The 16,960-nt window shown below is 39.9% G+C and overlaps 1 protein-coding gene across 1 annotated transcript; it reads right to left on the bottom strand.

Annotated features, from left to right (window-relative positions):
- Positions 1 to 991: 991 nt before the first annotated feature.
- On the bottom strand, positions 992 to 16,842 carry psmb2 (proteasome 20S subunit beta 2). The gene is made up of 6 exons (XM_061059599.1): positions 16,626 to 16,842; positions 14,822 to 14,944; positions 13,481 to 13,551; positions 3,336 to 3,498; positions 2,394 to 2,443; positions 992 to 1,222 (listed from the first exon to the last, which is right to left on the bottom strand). Exons 1-6 carry the CDS (start codon positions 16,714 to 16,716, stop codon positions 1,121 to 1,123), a joined length of 600 nt encoding a protein of 199 aa, XP_060915582.1. The 5' UTR covers positions 16,717 to 16,842; the 3' UTR covers positions 992 to 1,120.
- Positions 16,843 to 16,960: the final 118 nt, after the last annotated feature.

Here is a 16,960-nt window from a genome sequence, read left to right as displayed (position 1 = left end):
TGTTGACCTTGGGAATCGTTGCATTAGCAAACACAGCAAGAAAATAGTGAAATAAAAATGTCCTTGAGTTGAGATTATTTTATACCAATAAAACACACAAGCATACTTTAGTTGGACTGCATCTTCAGCGTGTTGACCTTCCTGTTGGTGAAGTAGATCTGATAATATATCTCACACTAATGGATTCAGTACTTCTTTTTTTCTCCAGGTCGGACTCCAGGTATTTAAATTCGGGGTGTGTGGTGCATCGGTGGGTGGTTAAATAAACAGAGGCTCTAAAACATTGATCAGGTACAATATTTTTTTTTAAATATATATATTTCTCCTGAAGCGACGTGGATTTGTTTTGAAAAGCTGGCTGAGGTTACTCAGACTGAATTACAATCAGAACACCTGTACCACATCACCTGATTCATTCGTTCTGCTGCTGGTGCACACTGTGCAGGTTATGTTTATTCATTCACTGACACTGCGTCAGAGGTGTTGATACAACTCTATGCTAATTTATTTTTTTTAGGGCCCCATTTTCTCATGTTTTAATTAACTTCAAGGATATATTGCTATTTTTAGTTTCAGGGGGTCAGGGGTATCACTGAGCATACAGCTCGGTTTGATCAACAAGAAGTGAGAATATATTCACTTATTTTTATTACACATAAAATTAGTTAAACATGTGAGCTCTAAATTTAAAACTAAAAAACTCTTTAAGGCACAGAGTCCTAAAATACTACTTTCTTTAGAGTCCTGATAAAAGGCTACAGATTTTGATCATTTAGCAGATATACAACATTTTATGAAAATCCTTTATTTTTAAAGAAACACTATACATGCCTGCGTGTTTTGTTACACGTGTACAAGCATGAGCGAGTGTGTACATTACACACAGTCGCTGAGTACAAGTGCAAAAGTACACAGCCAGGAGGCTGTTCTCTTTCCATGTGCAGATGAGCAGACTAGAGAGCAACGAGAAAGCACCACAGGGACAAAGAGCTTGTATCTCAACTGTGTGTCACTTTTTATTGGAACAGAAAGAGCAAGGAGGTCAACGGTACAAAAAAAAAAAAATGAGGAGAGAGAAAGAATCGAGGGCGTGAGGGGTTGGTAGTCAAGCAGAGAGCGGTCACTTGGCGCCAGAGGTGAGCGTCTCCAGGTCATGGATGCCCTCCTTGTCAATCAAACGGACGGTGAAGGAGGGGAGGTTGAGGATGAAGCGCTTGTTCAGCTGCAGGAGGGAGACGGAGACAAGACGGAGGGAGAGGTATTAGAAAACATTCACAGAGAGAGAGAGAGAGAAATGATGATGAGGAAAAAACGGACTAAAGAGAAATAAATAATAATAAGAATCAGAAATCTACAAAATAAAGAGGAAGACTGACTATTTTAAACAAGAAGACCTAGCTTTACTAAAAAGGGTTTAAGAGGCATTTCTGAACTCCTGTCAGTCTTTCTATCCTAAATATGCCACAACAACTAAGATATTTATACACATCCAGTCTGTCTGGTTTTGTCTCCTGGCATGTTTATGAATAGTAATCTCTGTAGACAGCTGGAGAAAGGATTTTAAAGAAGTTATTAATGGTATCTGGGATGGTCGGTCAAGGCTTTCAGTGGTGCTAAAGGCTCTCTGGTTTCACTGTGGGCAGATTCCAATAAAGTCAATGGATCAATAAACGAAACAATGCGGATTAGTTTTGCATGAAAACTTTTTTTTCCCTGAGATACATTTCTGCAGTCAGCGAGCCCGGTGAAGGCTGGCAGCTGTCCTCACGGCTCCTCGGTGAGGTCAGAGTCGTCGAGGACCGAACTAAAGAACCGCTCATGTGTCACTTTTCAAAGTTCAAAAGTCAACTTTTTTTGTCAATTGTGTCGTTTCCAAGGGACAAATAGAAGATTGAAGAGCCATTTCTCTGAGCCCGAACACAAAACAAACTAAAAGACTTTTAAAAGTCCTATAATGTCCAAACTCTGTGTGCTTGTTCGACTGTGGCCGTCAGAGATGAACAGTTGAGTATGACCAGGAGAGATATGTGGCTCACTGAAGTATAAATCACTTTTCTAAAAAACCGATATAAATGGTTATAAAAAACAAGAATTTAAATTGATTTAAAAGTTAGTCAGATATCTGCAGGAGAAGGAGGGGGAAGGCACAGACGAAGAAACAGAAAACTGTTATGATAACTAGTTTAAAGTAAAACTTCAATTTAGATTCAAAGTAATAAGAGGAAATCCACTGAAGCCAAATTACACAAGTGTAATTCAAGGTCTATGTTTGTATTAAAGAATTACAAGCATTTTTTTTCAGAGCTTGGATGGAGAGTGAAATGCAAAATAACAAAATAAACAATTCCATTTCATGTGTCTTAGTCGTATTTATAAAACCGTCTTTAACTCACCTCCTCGATGCACTTCTTCAGCAGATCCACGGCCTCTTCTCGGGTCAGATCTTAAACAAAAAAAAGAAAATGAGATGACGGTCAAATCAAGAATACATTCACGACAAAACCACAGCTAAATTAACCTACAAACTCTTGTCTGGTGTAATCACTTTCTTTTCAATTACCAAGACTAAAAGCAGATTATAAAAAACTTTAATAACTTTTGATACCAAGTGTTTTAAAAAGATACAATCCCCGTTATTTTAATGTTGATATATTTTTCAGATTAAATCTTTTAAACTGAAGTGTAAGAGTTGTACTTTTTTAACATGTAAAAGGAGCCTTTACATCTCGTCTGAACGTCGTCATGGAGACGATTTGTGGGAACTTCTTACAGTTCAGTCTGAACGTGTCTTCAAAGTGAGACTGAGCGAGTTGAGAATTTTTAAAGTGCCCAACCATCTTTCTTGATCAGTGACAAGGATCGGCGCCGCCAGTCCGATATCTAAATTACGTCAATATCGGCCATGATACTGATATAAGATCAGATCGGATCGGTTCAATCTCTTGAAGAGGCTTGGACAAAACTTATGAACGTATATATAAATAAGATTCTTTTATCAATAAATTGCTCAAACATGCTGGACGTTGTCTTCGTTAGACAGTTTGTCTGCAATTCTTGGCATTTAAAAACAAGAAATGACTCGATATCGGGGGTCGAGGACTTTTCTGTCTCAACAGGTATATCATTAGATGTTTACTAGTATTATATCCAAGTTTAAGACCCTAACCAAGACCCCTGTTCAGTGTCCAGAGTATAAAATAAACTCCACGACCTCCTCAGTGAACGCTCCTCAGACTCAAAAAGCATTTCTCCATTTCTCTCATTTGTGTCTGCGCTCCGTCTCGGGGGAACAGGAAACAGAAAATAACATGTATGAGACATTTCTCTGGACCGACCTGGTCTGTAGTGCTGGTCGAGGATGGACAGCGTGAGGAAGGCTCCGTAGCCGTGGGCAGCGAAGGGGGCCTTGGCCAGGGAAGACAAGTAGTCCATGTAGTAGAGACCGGGACCGTCTGCGTCATCGTAGCCCGCCAGCAACAGGTTCACATGGTAAGGAGTCTGAAGAGAGAGAGGGGAGGATTAACATGCAGATCTATAACAAGGATTTTATTGGAAAATGTTGATGCACAGGTTACATTTAGCACATTATGAGAAATGTTTGCTGAAGTGAAATTCGATGAAGCAGAAACACATTTTTAAACATCATGGTTTAGCTTATTCAAAATGCGTGGAGCGCCGTTTCACCATCAGCTGAATCTGAAGAATATTAGACTCAGAAGTCAGGTTTGTGAACATGAGTACCCCGTGTGTATTAAACTGTCACAGTGCATGATTTACACACTTAAATAGTAACGTCTTCGTCTCTCCAATTAGAGGTGACGACTTAGCGATTAGCATGTGGCTACAAAGACGACAGCAGCGGTTCAGTGTGTCGCTAAAGTATCCGTTTGAACGCCTTTCACCAACAAGTTCTCGGCAGCTTAGCACTTGAAAAGTACAACTTCTTTCTCAACTTCCCCCCAAAAAATAATTGCTTCCAATTAATTGTATTTATTTTAAATTTGGCGGAGAAATGGAGTGACGTACAGAGCGGCCACATTAACGCAGCACAAACAGCTGTGAGAAGGGGGGGGGGGGGGGGGGGGTGGAGGGAGAGGAAAGGTGAAAGGGCGTCACAGGACAGAGAAGGTGTGTGTGTGTGTGTGTGTGTGTGTGTGTGTGTGTGTGTGTGTGTGTGTGTGTGTTTGACAGTGTCACTGGCAGTGTGACATCTGCTGGGAGTCAACACCCCTGTTGCTCCATCCTTTTGCGCCCTCCCCTCCCTCTTCATCCCTCCTCTAACCCCCCTCCCTCCCCCTCCTCACCCCGTACCCTGGAGTAGCGCCAGGGCTCATTAAAAACTTCTAAAGTCGTTTCTCTTGCCCCTTCCTCCCCCCCCTCATCTTCTCTATTTTTTAAATTACATCTTTTACGCTCGCAGCCTCTTCTCCCTTCTCTTCCTCCGAAACACTAATTTTCTCTTTGCCACTGTTCACCCCCCAGTTTAGAAAAAAATCCCTTTAAAGCAAGACAATTTTTAGGGATTTCAAAACAACTTATGGCCTAAATTCTTGAAGAAATGCAGCAGTTTTTTGATTAGAATGCAAGAGAGAATTAAATATTGCGTTTTCAACGAGGCAAATGTGATTCATATGATGCCAGACGAGTTGTGATCTACACCTGGCCTCTCGTTTCAATTTATCTCTCAGCCGACCTGCTTATTGCTGTGACTTGTGTGTGTTAGCGCCGTATTTGCCACAAGGGCAATAAGGATTGTTATGCTCCCTGTGGAGAAGGCTTTAGTGTGCGTGTTAACGACGGTTTGAAGCACACACACACACATACACACACTCCTGAGAAATAGGTGTGTATTTGAGGCGTGAATCTCAGGATGAATATCTAAGTGTGTGTGTGTGTTTATGTGTGTTTTACTCCTCTGTGAGCTTGCAAACACCCCAGTGGCGTCACCCCCACCCACCACACACCTGTCTCACTGGTTACAATGTAACAATAATATGGACTTGGCATCAAAATAACCTTCGCTTCCCATGTCACCTCTGAGGGAACCGAGCACCTTGTTAACCAGCCACCTGAACTCACACCCAGCTACACATGCAAACATTTCACATGTTTTTTTTTCTTCATATGCTTCGTACCGCCCCGCTGTGACTCCGCGCTCGCAGCCAAACAAGACGACCGTAGAAACAAAAGCTCTACCTGACATAATCACCTTTCAACGCCGTAGCATAGCTTAGCACAATGACTGGAAACAGAGGGAAACTGCTAGCCTGGTTCCGTACAAAGTTAAGAACCAGTAGCCAAGAGTTTATCAGAAACAAACCACTCCGTTTACCTCTTAAAATTTGGATTGTAGGGACTAAAAGAGAAACATTTTGGTACTGTTCATTGATGTGTTGACTTAAATCTTGCACAGTTTTTCAACCCCTTAACCCCTCACACATGGCGGTACCCACACTCAAATCCTGGTGACGGTAATGCTTGTAACTATTTGCTAACTGCTATCAAACAACAAACGAAGAAGAAGACACAGAACCAACAAAACACATGAAAAGAAGGAGTGACACAGCGGAGCTACAAGACCTGCCTGCTTCTTAAAATCAGTTGTGTGGAGGAAACTTACGGTTCAGAGTGCGGTATGTTATTGGACACACGTCAAACATGCTAATGAATATCAGACGGCAACAGAAAACTGGTGTCCAACAACTTATCCCCGCTGTTTTAAAAAGCCTCTGGATGTGAAAGCAGAGAGGGTCGAGGACATTAGATCTCTCTCTCTCTCTACACTCCAGGCTGAACCGACTATCACACGATGGAACAAACTGTAAACATGCACCACTGTCAGTTCAGAATAAATAAAAGAAACCTAGAGTTGTGCACCCGAGACTTTCTGTTTGTTGTTGAACCAGACTGGTCCCAAATCATGATCCCAAAACCACGGTACAAACTAAACCTTGACCTTTGTTAACCCTTACATCGCTATCGTTTAATCTTCAAAACCATTAAAAAAAAAAACTAGGGAATAAATGCAGGTAACAATTTCACACACCTCCCATTATGTTATGTCCAACTAATGTTGTAAACACACATTCTGTTCAGCGTACTGTTCATTTGAGAAAGAAAGAAAACTGCAAATTTGTGTGTGTATGAGTAAGTTAAACACTGAAAGGTTTGGACGTTTTCGCTCAAAAACTTTATGTAGAATTAATTAAAATGGCCCACGACTCATTTTCAGTCGTTTTGTGTTTTATTGCTGAGGCTCAGGTTCTATCAGTGAGCTAAAGAGGTTCTGGTAGGCTGGTTCTGTAACCTTTGGAGAAAGCCAGGATATATGTTCAACCATTTCCAGTCTTGACTCAAAGCTAAGCAAGGCTAAGCTAAACTACCTTGCGGTGCTAGTTTCATATTTAGCGTAAAGATGTAAGAGTGGTATCAACCTCTCCTTAACTGGTCAGAAAGGTCGCACCATTCTTTGAAAACATTTGTAAGTGCAGGATTCTGAGAGAAACACCTGAAGTTGTGACACAAAATAAGGTCAGGGCGTGAAAAGAATCATCACAAACTCATCCCCAAAACTCGACTCTTCCACGCTCAAGCCCTCGCCCCCCTCCCTCCCTCTCCCCCATTCCTCCCCCCTATTTTTGCACCCTGCCCCGGGGCATGTTCTCTTTATTGGCATTTCTCCTCAATCTGCTGTATTAATTGTTCATCTGTGCAGGAGCAGGGGAGCCGTGTGCAATATGGCGCCAGTAATTATTTGTGCCCATTGTGTGCCCGTGCTACAAAATATCTTACAAAGCCATATGGGGCCAGCTGTAGATCAGCAACACAGCAGCACCGAGGCAAACTGTTGCTGTTCTTACTTACAGGAAAAAAATAAATAATAATAAACTACTCCAACTTTAGGAGCTTAACATTTTAACTCTTTCAACACGCTGTGGATAAAAATTCATCCGTAGACAAAAACTGACGCTGTGAGGCCTTTAGGCGTCATGGTAATGTCCAATTTTTTACATTTATTAACCATCTGCCTTCACTGAGTTTTGCTGTAACAATTTAACCCCATTAACCCGGCTAAGATTCCTGAAACATTCAATTAACCATCAGTATCATCTCTGTATTTTTATTCGGTTTGGGCAAACCTTTCAGCACATCAGTCAGTCAGCTAAAACAAACAGATGCTGAGTTTCTATGCCCCTAAAACTTTGCAGTTGTTGTTCTGCTTTGTGGTGAATTTCATGTGTATCATTACTGATATGCATGCAGCAGAGCCGAGGCCTCAGGTGATTTTATTTACTGTGTGTGTGTCTCCTCTGTAAAGCCTGAGTGAACGCTGCACTCCAGAGGTTAGCCGAGTTGTTTTTGTGGACGGCGGGCTGGTAAGCAGCACACAGTCGTATGTGAACGGGGGGTTTCGCTCGCTCTGCGCCGACATGCTCTGCTGACTTTAGCTAACTACACCTCCCGGAGGTCTGCAGCCACTCGGGTATGACATCTTTCAGACTAAAGGACTCATCTGTAATTTATCCTGCAGGAATAAGGCCATCAGAATGAACAATATACCACTGATTAATTTATCAGCCAGTGGTTTTTAACCTAAGGGTTTGGACATGCCAGTGGGATTATGTGATGATTTTGGGGGGTTCAGAAGATGATTTAAGGATGTTAGAAAAAGAAAGAGATCATTATCTTTCCTCTCTGTCTGGGTTGAACTTTCATCTGCAGTGATTTAATCAGATTAATTAAAATAAACTCAAACATATGCAGCCAGTTCCCCCAGACAGGAGCCGAGCCTAGTCTTTGGGACTACAGGCATTTTTTTTTTTTTTTTTTTAAACAAATACACGTTTTGTTTTATTCAAAAAATGAGCTTAGTCTCCGGTTCACAAACCAGCTCGTGGTGTCAAAGTTTATTTATACTGCTGATCAGGTGGCATGTGATTTATTTTAAAGTTGTGTGGACCCAAAAAAAAAAACTACACAACTGATAAACACTTTTGTGACGTTTTAAATATGAATTGAAATGACGGATACGCGTGAGCAATAAGGATTTCTTTAACTGATATATGTATGACATCAGTCCAGACAGGCTGACCCTGATCAACTTAAATCACCTGATGTTGTCCACACATGGTTAAACTGTCTAGCCCTTGATGTTCAGCTGACAGTTAGATCATAATACATTTATATTAATTGATTTTTTATATATGAATTGAGAGCTTGTTTTATTGTTTGTTCCTTCATTTAAAAAGAGATGTCCTATTTGAGTGCAATGAAAATGTTTATTACCAAAATCTAAGACAAAGTGCTCACAGTATGAAGCCATGATTTAATCATTTCCAGGATTATATACCGTAATTAATTACTAATATTTTGGCCAGGTTTGTGACATACAGAACAATTTTCGTATTATCCCATGAATAATGGAAGCCAGCACAAGTTTATGACGGAAGTTGTTTCAAGATTTTATTATTTCAAATTTGACAATTTTCGTCAAGTTTGTTTCACTATTTTTCTAAATCCACTCGTTCCGGATTCTGAAATGTGAGGATTTTCAGGTTTTTATCTGTTTAATATTCTGTCTAAATTGAATATGGTTGAGGGAATATGGTTTGGTTATTTTAAAATGCCTTACCTAAAACGTAGAGGGCTATTTTTCATTATTTCTGGAAACTTTAGTAGAAGAAAATCACAACTCTACAGATTAAGATCAGAGTGTAGAGGTGATCAGTGATAAAAATATTGCACATTAGTTGAAGTCACAAACCATTCAGACACTTCTTCAGATTGAATAATTACTATAATACACGTATGTCCTGCGTATTTGATTAAAAAAAAGTTTAACTTTGACTCCATATTAAACGATTAAAAAGACTTTCATCGAGGATTTCTCTCAGTTTGACATTCAAATGGACAGCACACATTACAGACTCTACGAACTCAAGATGTTCTGGGGGGGTAAAAAAAAAAGACACCGTTAAAAAAAACTGTTTATACAACATAATTTGCAAATGTCCGTGTACTCTGGAGGTTGATGAATGTGAGAGGAGCATAGCTGCAGGAAGGTGTGGGATGTCGAGGAGAAAGTGCTATTGCTTCAGTTTCTGAGCACTCCTGAGGACGCAGCGTTAGTAAATCCTGCACTCATAAAACCAAATTCATAACCGCGAGGCACCAAAAAATAACGATACACTCGTCGCTTATGGCAAGACATGAATATAAATGTTATCCTCCGCAACACGTACAACCTTGACAGAATGAAAACGATCCTGATCCTATAGGTCCCTCTGTGAGCCGGCTGTGTATTGTGTTTGTATGTTGACTCCTACTCGTTCTCACATTCAAGTTTGTCTACTGGGCCTCCTGCTTCCCCCCCCCCCCCCCCCGGGACCCCCGCTCCTCCTCCTCGTCTCCCTCCTCCTCTATCCCCCGTTCGATGTGTCCCACATTCCCTCCTCTGCCACACTAATTGTTTTTTGTAATTATTTTCACCCTTCTGCTATTGTGACAAGCAGCGGCTGCACTGCTCTTAACAAATTAGTGCAAGAGACACAACGAGCGGGTACGAGCAGAAGTGACTTGAGCAGAGCAGGTTACAACTTCAAACACAAGCAGCTGTGTAGTACAAGTTCAAATCAATGTCATACAGTATATGCACGGCTGAAATGTTCTACTGGGAAGTCAACGACGACTTTGAGCTTAGTTCATCCGTGTGTGCGTGTATGTGACCACTTGTGTGTTTGGTTGTATGTGTGGTTAAATTTGTTTCCTCCACGTTTTTATTTGACTTTCTTTCTGCTTTTTGATTGCTGTAAGGTGTCTGATGTATGTTGACTGCTTGTTTGATTCATTGATTTCTGTATCTTATCCATGATGATTGTGGACTTAATTTAAATATGTCTGTGTCTTTGGTTTTACTCTCAGTGTAAAGCATATCGAGCTTATCTGTGATGAACACTGCTTGTATTATTGCTACTTTAAGAACGTATTTAAGACATTTTTGAGCCAAAAATACAGAATATCCTTGATCTGGCTGCAAAAAATATATGACATCAAATTTAAGATTGGTCCTTTTTTAGTCCATTTAAAAGAAAGTTGGTTTATAAAGTTGGTTAGCTTGATAAATATCCCAGAATGAGTTCATTTAATTATCCTTTTGGCATGTATTGAACTGAAGACAGCCCAAAACAAAACATCAAATGTCCCCTCTAATACATTTTATTAGCACTCATTCTGAAACTGGAAAATCCATTGATCAACGAATACGTTCAATACTCAGTCTGGCACTGAAACTCCACTGAACTTCATCACTTCTGATCGTAAAATAATTTGTTCCATAATATCTTAACAGGTAAAGAGCAGGGGATGACATGCAGCAAAGGGCTGAGGTTGGTTTTCTTTGACATTTTTTAAATTCACGAGGAGTATTTGGGTTTGGACACTTCGACAGTTCGACAAAAAGAAGCGACGCAGAAATGTCATTTTTAGGGTCTTGGAAAGTAAGATGAGCATTTTGGACAATCTCTCCATGTTACAGATGAAATGATTAGTCGATTAATCATGCGGATCAATCAAAAATGATGATAATCATAAGCTGATGCCCTACTTTGCTTAGTGTTCAGTAAATATATGCACCAGAATCTAGTCCTTGTTTGTGTATTTCTGACTCTTCTGCCAGGTCTAAAGGGTGTTTTGCTTCTGGAGCTATCTCAGTTCTCTGCAGGGCCTTAAGGACACACATAATAATTTTAAAAAGCACTGCAGTTTCTTAAGACGTGTTCGGCATAAATAAACAAGCCAACTCACAAACACACAGACAGATAAATTAGCTGCTTACCTCGCCTGGTTGTAAATCCAAGCAAACACAGGTAATGAGTAAAATTCTGCACCTTCATGGTTTTTTTAACAGTTCTGTTTTTCTTCAAGTTTGGATTTGCAGGTCAAAACGCTGATATTTTTTGATGATACATGAATAATGAGAGTGCAGTTGGGATGGTGGTGGTTGGGGGAGGGGGGCAGCGCTGCAGGCTCAGGTGTTCTCATGAAGTCTCAAAGGGAGAAACCTTCGTCACCACTCACAACAAGCTGACAAATGTACCTGGCTCTGTCAAAATGAATCAACGGGTTCAGCTTAGATGTCTCAAGCTGATAAAGACACGAGTATAATTGCACCTGAGACCTAATTCCCACCTGAACTTCAGACGAATGCATAATCTGTTAATACGTCATCAAGACGAACATGGTCTCTGTTGTGTTGAAATTATTCTATTTCCTGTTTTGGCCAAAAAATAAGTTATTTCAATCCGATATAGACACACATTTATAAAATGGTCGAGTAATCTCTCACATACAGACACCAACCCTTCAATTTGAAGTGAATATTACTTCAACTTATGGGAATTAATTTGTGATTCTATCATTGGTTCCCTGGAGCTAAATGAGATTGCGAGTGCTAACAGAGGACTGTAATTAAGTTAAAATAGGAATTAAAATTGTTATAGGTATGTTCACTCATCAGTCCATGATGAATCTGCTTAATTCAGAGGATGACCACTGGAACACAGGATTAATTAGCTACTGAGAAAATATGCAAAGATAACTGGTGTTGAAAGTGTGTGCAGTTGCTTTGCTTAAACAAAAAAAGGTAGACTTTTTTTTTTAAGCATAAAAATGAAGCAGGGCAGAGAAAACATGACGACAACACGAAGTGCACCACAGGGGCGTCTTTGAAAGATGAATAACATAGTGAGGGCACCATGCGGCTGTCCGGCTTGTCTTCTGTGACTAATAATGTGTGGTCCGAACTTTCAAGGACGATTTTCCTTTGTGTATCAGCGTCTGACCGTGTTATACCAGCATTGTTTAAAGTCAAACAAACATAACTGGTTGTCTCTGGTTGTTGGGCAAATAAGCTGTATGAAAGTGAAGTCAATAAGATTCAGAAACTTCTTGTTAAATTGTAATTAATCTTTCAAAGTTTGGTGCTGAGGTCTGAGCCATTAGCTTTTCAGTGTATCGCCTGAATTAGTTTTGTGCTGCCGAGAACTGTTAAACGTAAAATCAATTGTCCCCAAATTTCCCCAAAGAGCACATCATGTTTATGGGAAAGGCCCGACTACATCATCCCCTCAACTCATCGAGTCGCAGTAAATCAGGACAATGATGAGCCAAAAGCAGCCGTACGTCAATAGTTAAGCACTTCGAAACGAGGAGCAGACAACAATCACTGCAGTATTTATTATGTGTAATCAAAGCAGACACTGGATCAGGTCTAACCTGAGGACACGTCTGGAGAGGAGAGAAGGTTGTATATAATAATTTAGTTCAATGTTCTATTTCAAATAAAAAATAAATATTTGAAAATGTCAAGCTCTGAATAATAAAAATAAAAAAATTAAATCAAGAAGTGTGGACTATTTTGAAGTTACATTTTGTTTTTACACTCATTGAGTAACGTAGTAAAAGAGCCACCATTGGGTCCTAGTGCAGAATTCCACTTAGGCCTTTGGAAAGCCCCTCTGGCGAGTGGATAGTAAGACACTGCTTAACGGTACTTACTGTTTTTTAATTAAAATAAGTTGTTTGCAAAAATATTTTAAAAAACAACCATATCAACTTTTTGTACACTAAACTGCTTATTTTCTTTATCAAAGGCTCAAGCGAATAGGTAGACACCGATAGTCTAGCGGTTATATTGCGCACCCCATGTACAGAGTACAATGGCCCTGGGTTCAAATCCGACCTCGGTCCTTTGCTGCATGTCTTCCCCTACTCTCCCCTCCCAAAAATGTTCTGTCTCTCTTTAGCTGTCCTATCTAATAAAGATAAAAAGGCCAATAATATAACTAACAAAAATGCTCAATCTTTTTACATCTTCATGCTCCTCAACTCAGACAGTTATTATGTTATGGTTATTTTTTACCGTCACATCTTTCCTCTTACTGTTCTATAAAACGGCCAAACATTTTCCCTGGGCATGAGAAAACAATTTTGATGATGACAAAATACTTTTCTCAGAAAGTAACGGTTAGTACCATCACTTAATGGGAAGCTGATGGCGGTTTAACAGGCTGACAGTAAAGGACTCCCGCTTTTAAATATAACATCAGTGCCAACAGGGACAAATGATTTATCGGAACAAGCTCAAATAAATACTACTTTATTCTTGTGCTCCCAATCTCTAGTTCATGTGAACATAATCAACTAACTACAGGCAGGACACTACAGGGTCATAGTTTAAGCTGCTATATTCCACCTTAAAAATCTTATTGCTGGCCGTCATGTTGTTTAAACTATGAATGGTCTTCCCAGTGCCCACGAAACCGTTCGACAGTCAGTGAATGGAAACGCTCCAGGACAATTGTCTATTTAGACAACTAAGGGCACAGATTGCATCTTTATGTGGGTAGTAAAACATGAAATTTCTTTCAGAGATTGTGTTGTAAAAAGACGATCGTTATATTGTGTGTGTTAGGATAGTTACCCTGCTTCGAAGGTAGTCTGCAAGGTTCTTTCGTGTGAAGTTTGCTGCTGCTGATGGACTGAGTTCATAACCTAATAAAATAAAAAAGAAACACAAACTTTAATTTTCAGTGTGACACCACATTTAATATTTACATGGACACAAATGATATGATTAAAACCCTGATGAGACTAAAAATGCTTCACGTGAACACATCAATCCAGGAGATTGATCTGATCTGGCTCATTCCAAATTTTTTTTTTATTATGAACAAGAGGGGTGGTTTATGCCAATCCTTGTTCAGATTGATATCCATGTGTACACACTTGATCTGATTGTGTCTTCCTGCTTGGGGTGAAATCATTCCTACTTTGCATGTCTGCCCCTCTCTTCAACTGCGCATATCTGAAGGTCCTGCAGACTTTCACTCTCCCTGTTTATCGATTACAGGGCAGATACAGATACTGCTGAGCTTTCAGTTTAATAAGGAAGAGGAGATATAAAAGTAAGAAAAGGGAAAAATGAAATACAGAGATCCTAAATCACACGAGGAGAATAAAATCTGATGCACAGCGAGGGGGAGAGTAGAGGAGCAACATCTGGAGACGTGCAGCAACAGCTTCGTTTAGTTACAACACATGCCGTCTTGCACGCCGAATATGACGTGCCGATTAGGAACTAGACTTCAAATAATAACGGGAAAGGGGCGCTAGTGGGGCAGTGGTTAGTGCGCGCGCCCCATGCATGGAGGCTGAAGCCCAGGTTCAAATCCGGCCTGTGGCTCCTTTCCAGCATGTCATTCCCCACTCTCTCTCTCCCTGATTTCTGACTCTATCCACTTGTCCTATCTCTCCAATAAAAAGGCACAAAATGCCCAGAAATAAATCTTTAAAAATAATAATAATAATAATAATAATAATAACGGGAAAAAACAAAAAACAGAAGGCCTGAATTCTGCCTGAAATGGCTTGATCCAGACAAAAAAACTTTGACATACACCCAGTGACAGAAAATGTACCTGACTACCATAGAACAGAGTCCAATTCCTCACAAGTTAGAGCACAATTTGTATGTATGTTAACAGGAATGAACAGCTAATTTAGCTGAAATTTCAAAGACAGGATGGCTTTGTTTATGTAAAAATTGTTTCCATTTTAATAAACGTTTGATGCACGTACCACATGTCATAATCTTATAACTTTGTTTAACGTCAGTGTTTAAAGTGTAGTTAAAATTTGAATCATTTGAATCTGATTGAAGAAATGGTGCACATGTAAACACAGCTGTTATCATTGTGGATTGGCCTTTTATAGAAATAAGGAGGTCATTTACTAACACAACCATCATCTCAGAGTTACTTACCGTTCCTCATTTTGTAGAGCTGCACATTCTTCTGGATGTACTCGGCAAACTGTACTGTGTCTCCTGCCTCTCCAACACACAGTAGCAAGATCTTCTCACTCAGTTTGAACATTTTGTCATAGTCTGAAAAAAAACAAACAAGGAGCATTAATTCATTATCATTCTATTTTTAAGTGGCCATTGGTCGACCAACAGACAACGCCGCTGTCACAAGGTCAGATACAAGAAACCCTTCCTACCGAAGGCCATAACTCTGTACAACAGCTCACCTCATGTGAGCAGAGAACTGTCATCATGATAATATCTGTCTCTCCTTACTGTAATCTGTTCTGCACATGTTACATTTACAAATTATCCCTGCACTCAAGTTCACTTCATTTGTCTGTCTACTCACCGTTATATTGTATAGTTTCTGCTTATATGTCTACATATGTCAGATTTAAAAATACTTTTTTACCTACTGCAGTTGCACTTTATAACGACTCCCCTTTAAGTAAGGACAGAAGACATTTAAACTTTTAAACTTTAGCCTGAGCTGCATATATCAAACTGTATTTTGCACACTTAACTGCTTTTTTTATCATAATTATTTATTTATCTATCATATGCACTGCTAGTATTTTGTACTGTTATCTATGAGGGCGGCTGTAGCTCAGTTGGTAGAGTCGTCGCCTCTCAACCTGGGGGTTCGATCCCCAGCTGAGCAACATGTCTGATGTGTCCTTGGGCAAGACACCTAACCCCAAGTTGCTCCAGCTGCTTCGGTGGCGGTGTATGAATGGGATTAGTTACTTCTGATGGATGATACTACATAGCGATCACTACCATCAGTGTGTGAAAGGGTGGGTGTGACAGGCGGTGTAAAAGCGCTTTGAGTAGTCGGAAGACTAGAAAAGCGCTATATAAGCTCAAGTCCATTTACCATTTACCATGAGTAACAGCTACTTATGCACATGGACCATCCATACCACTTTTTTATCCTGGCTATGTATTGTGGGCTCATGTTTTTTGTATGGGTGGGATATGTATGAATATATGTGTTGTGTTGTGTGTTTGTATGTATGCTGGCTGCTGGAACACCTAAATTTCCCTGCTGGGATGAATAAAGTATATCTTTTCTTATCTTACACTCATGCACTTTAACTTATGTCAATACTGTCCATTTGCAACTCTGTTTTAGCACATTTACATTCAATCTTTCATATTTAAGACTAGTAATGCTTAGTTAAATCCTGGTTGTAAATATTCCCATTCTTAGTTTTGATATTTTTAGTGCTTATTTACTTTGTATTTAATATTATATTGTGTTTAAATTTGCTAATATTGTGTGTTTTACTCATTGTGTGTGTTTGGATAACCTGCTGCTACCAGCATTAGCAGCAGTAAAACAGCTACTTTCACTTTCACTGACAAACCAGTTTGTGCAAGTCATGCTTATCACTTTAACACAAGTTTAATACATTTAATAAACACAGAAAGTTACATAACAATGCCTCTTTAAACGCTGTTATTGACAATACAAACAGAGAACCTTAAACTAAGCTGATAATAATAAATGAGGTAAAGCCGCTTCCTTCTACTAGCCGCAGCTACATTTGCTATCTTAAATTACACCCAGAAATTGTGATAAAATTGTAGTTTTAGGAGCGGCTACACCTTAATATCAATCTTAACGTATAAAAGCAAACATTTAAGCTCTTATTCTGATGATAAAACGTTAATTACATGTCGAATAAGAAGTATGAAAACAGGTTTGTGTGTTAGCAGGTGAGTGGCTAACCGCTAAGCTAACGCGTTGTCATACCGTGTTTCATCTGAAGAATGCTGCTGGCTGCGACATTATCAGCTGCGACCAGGACGAAATCAGGCCCCTGTATTCCAATTAAATACTCCATTGTGTATTACAGGTGTGAACCGAGAGATTTGAGTGATTATCTGCGGGAAAAGAAGACGTCTGTGAGCCTCAGCGGTGCAGATTACACAGCAAAAGTTTTAAAGATTGACGGCGCGGGCTGACGTCGTCACCGGATAACACCATGACGTCAGTTTCCTGTGCGACTCGGGCGGGCAATTTGAGCGCACTGCGGTTTGTTGTTGTGGCAGCAGCCCCGCGGTCAAGTACTTCTCAGACATTTGTGG

This window comes from Labrus mixtus, chromosome 16 (genome assembly GCF_963584025.1).
Source record: "Labrus mixtus chromosome 16, fLabMix1.1, whole genome shotgun sequence".
NCBI lineage: Eukaryota > Metazoa > Chordata > Actinopteri > Labriformes > Labridae > Labrus > Labrus mixtus.
Note: the sequence above shows the minus strand (reverse complement) of the source record. Positions and strands in the feature narration are given on the sequence as shown.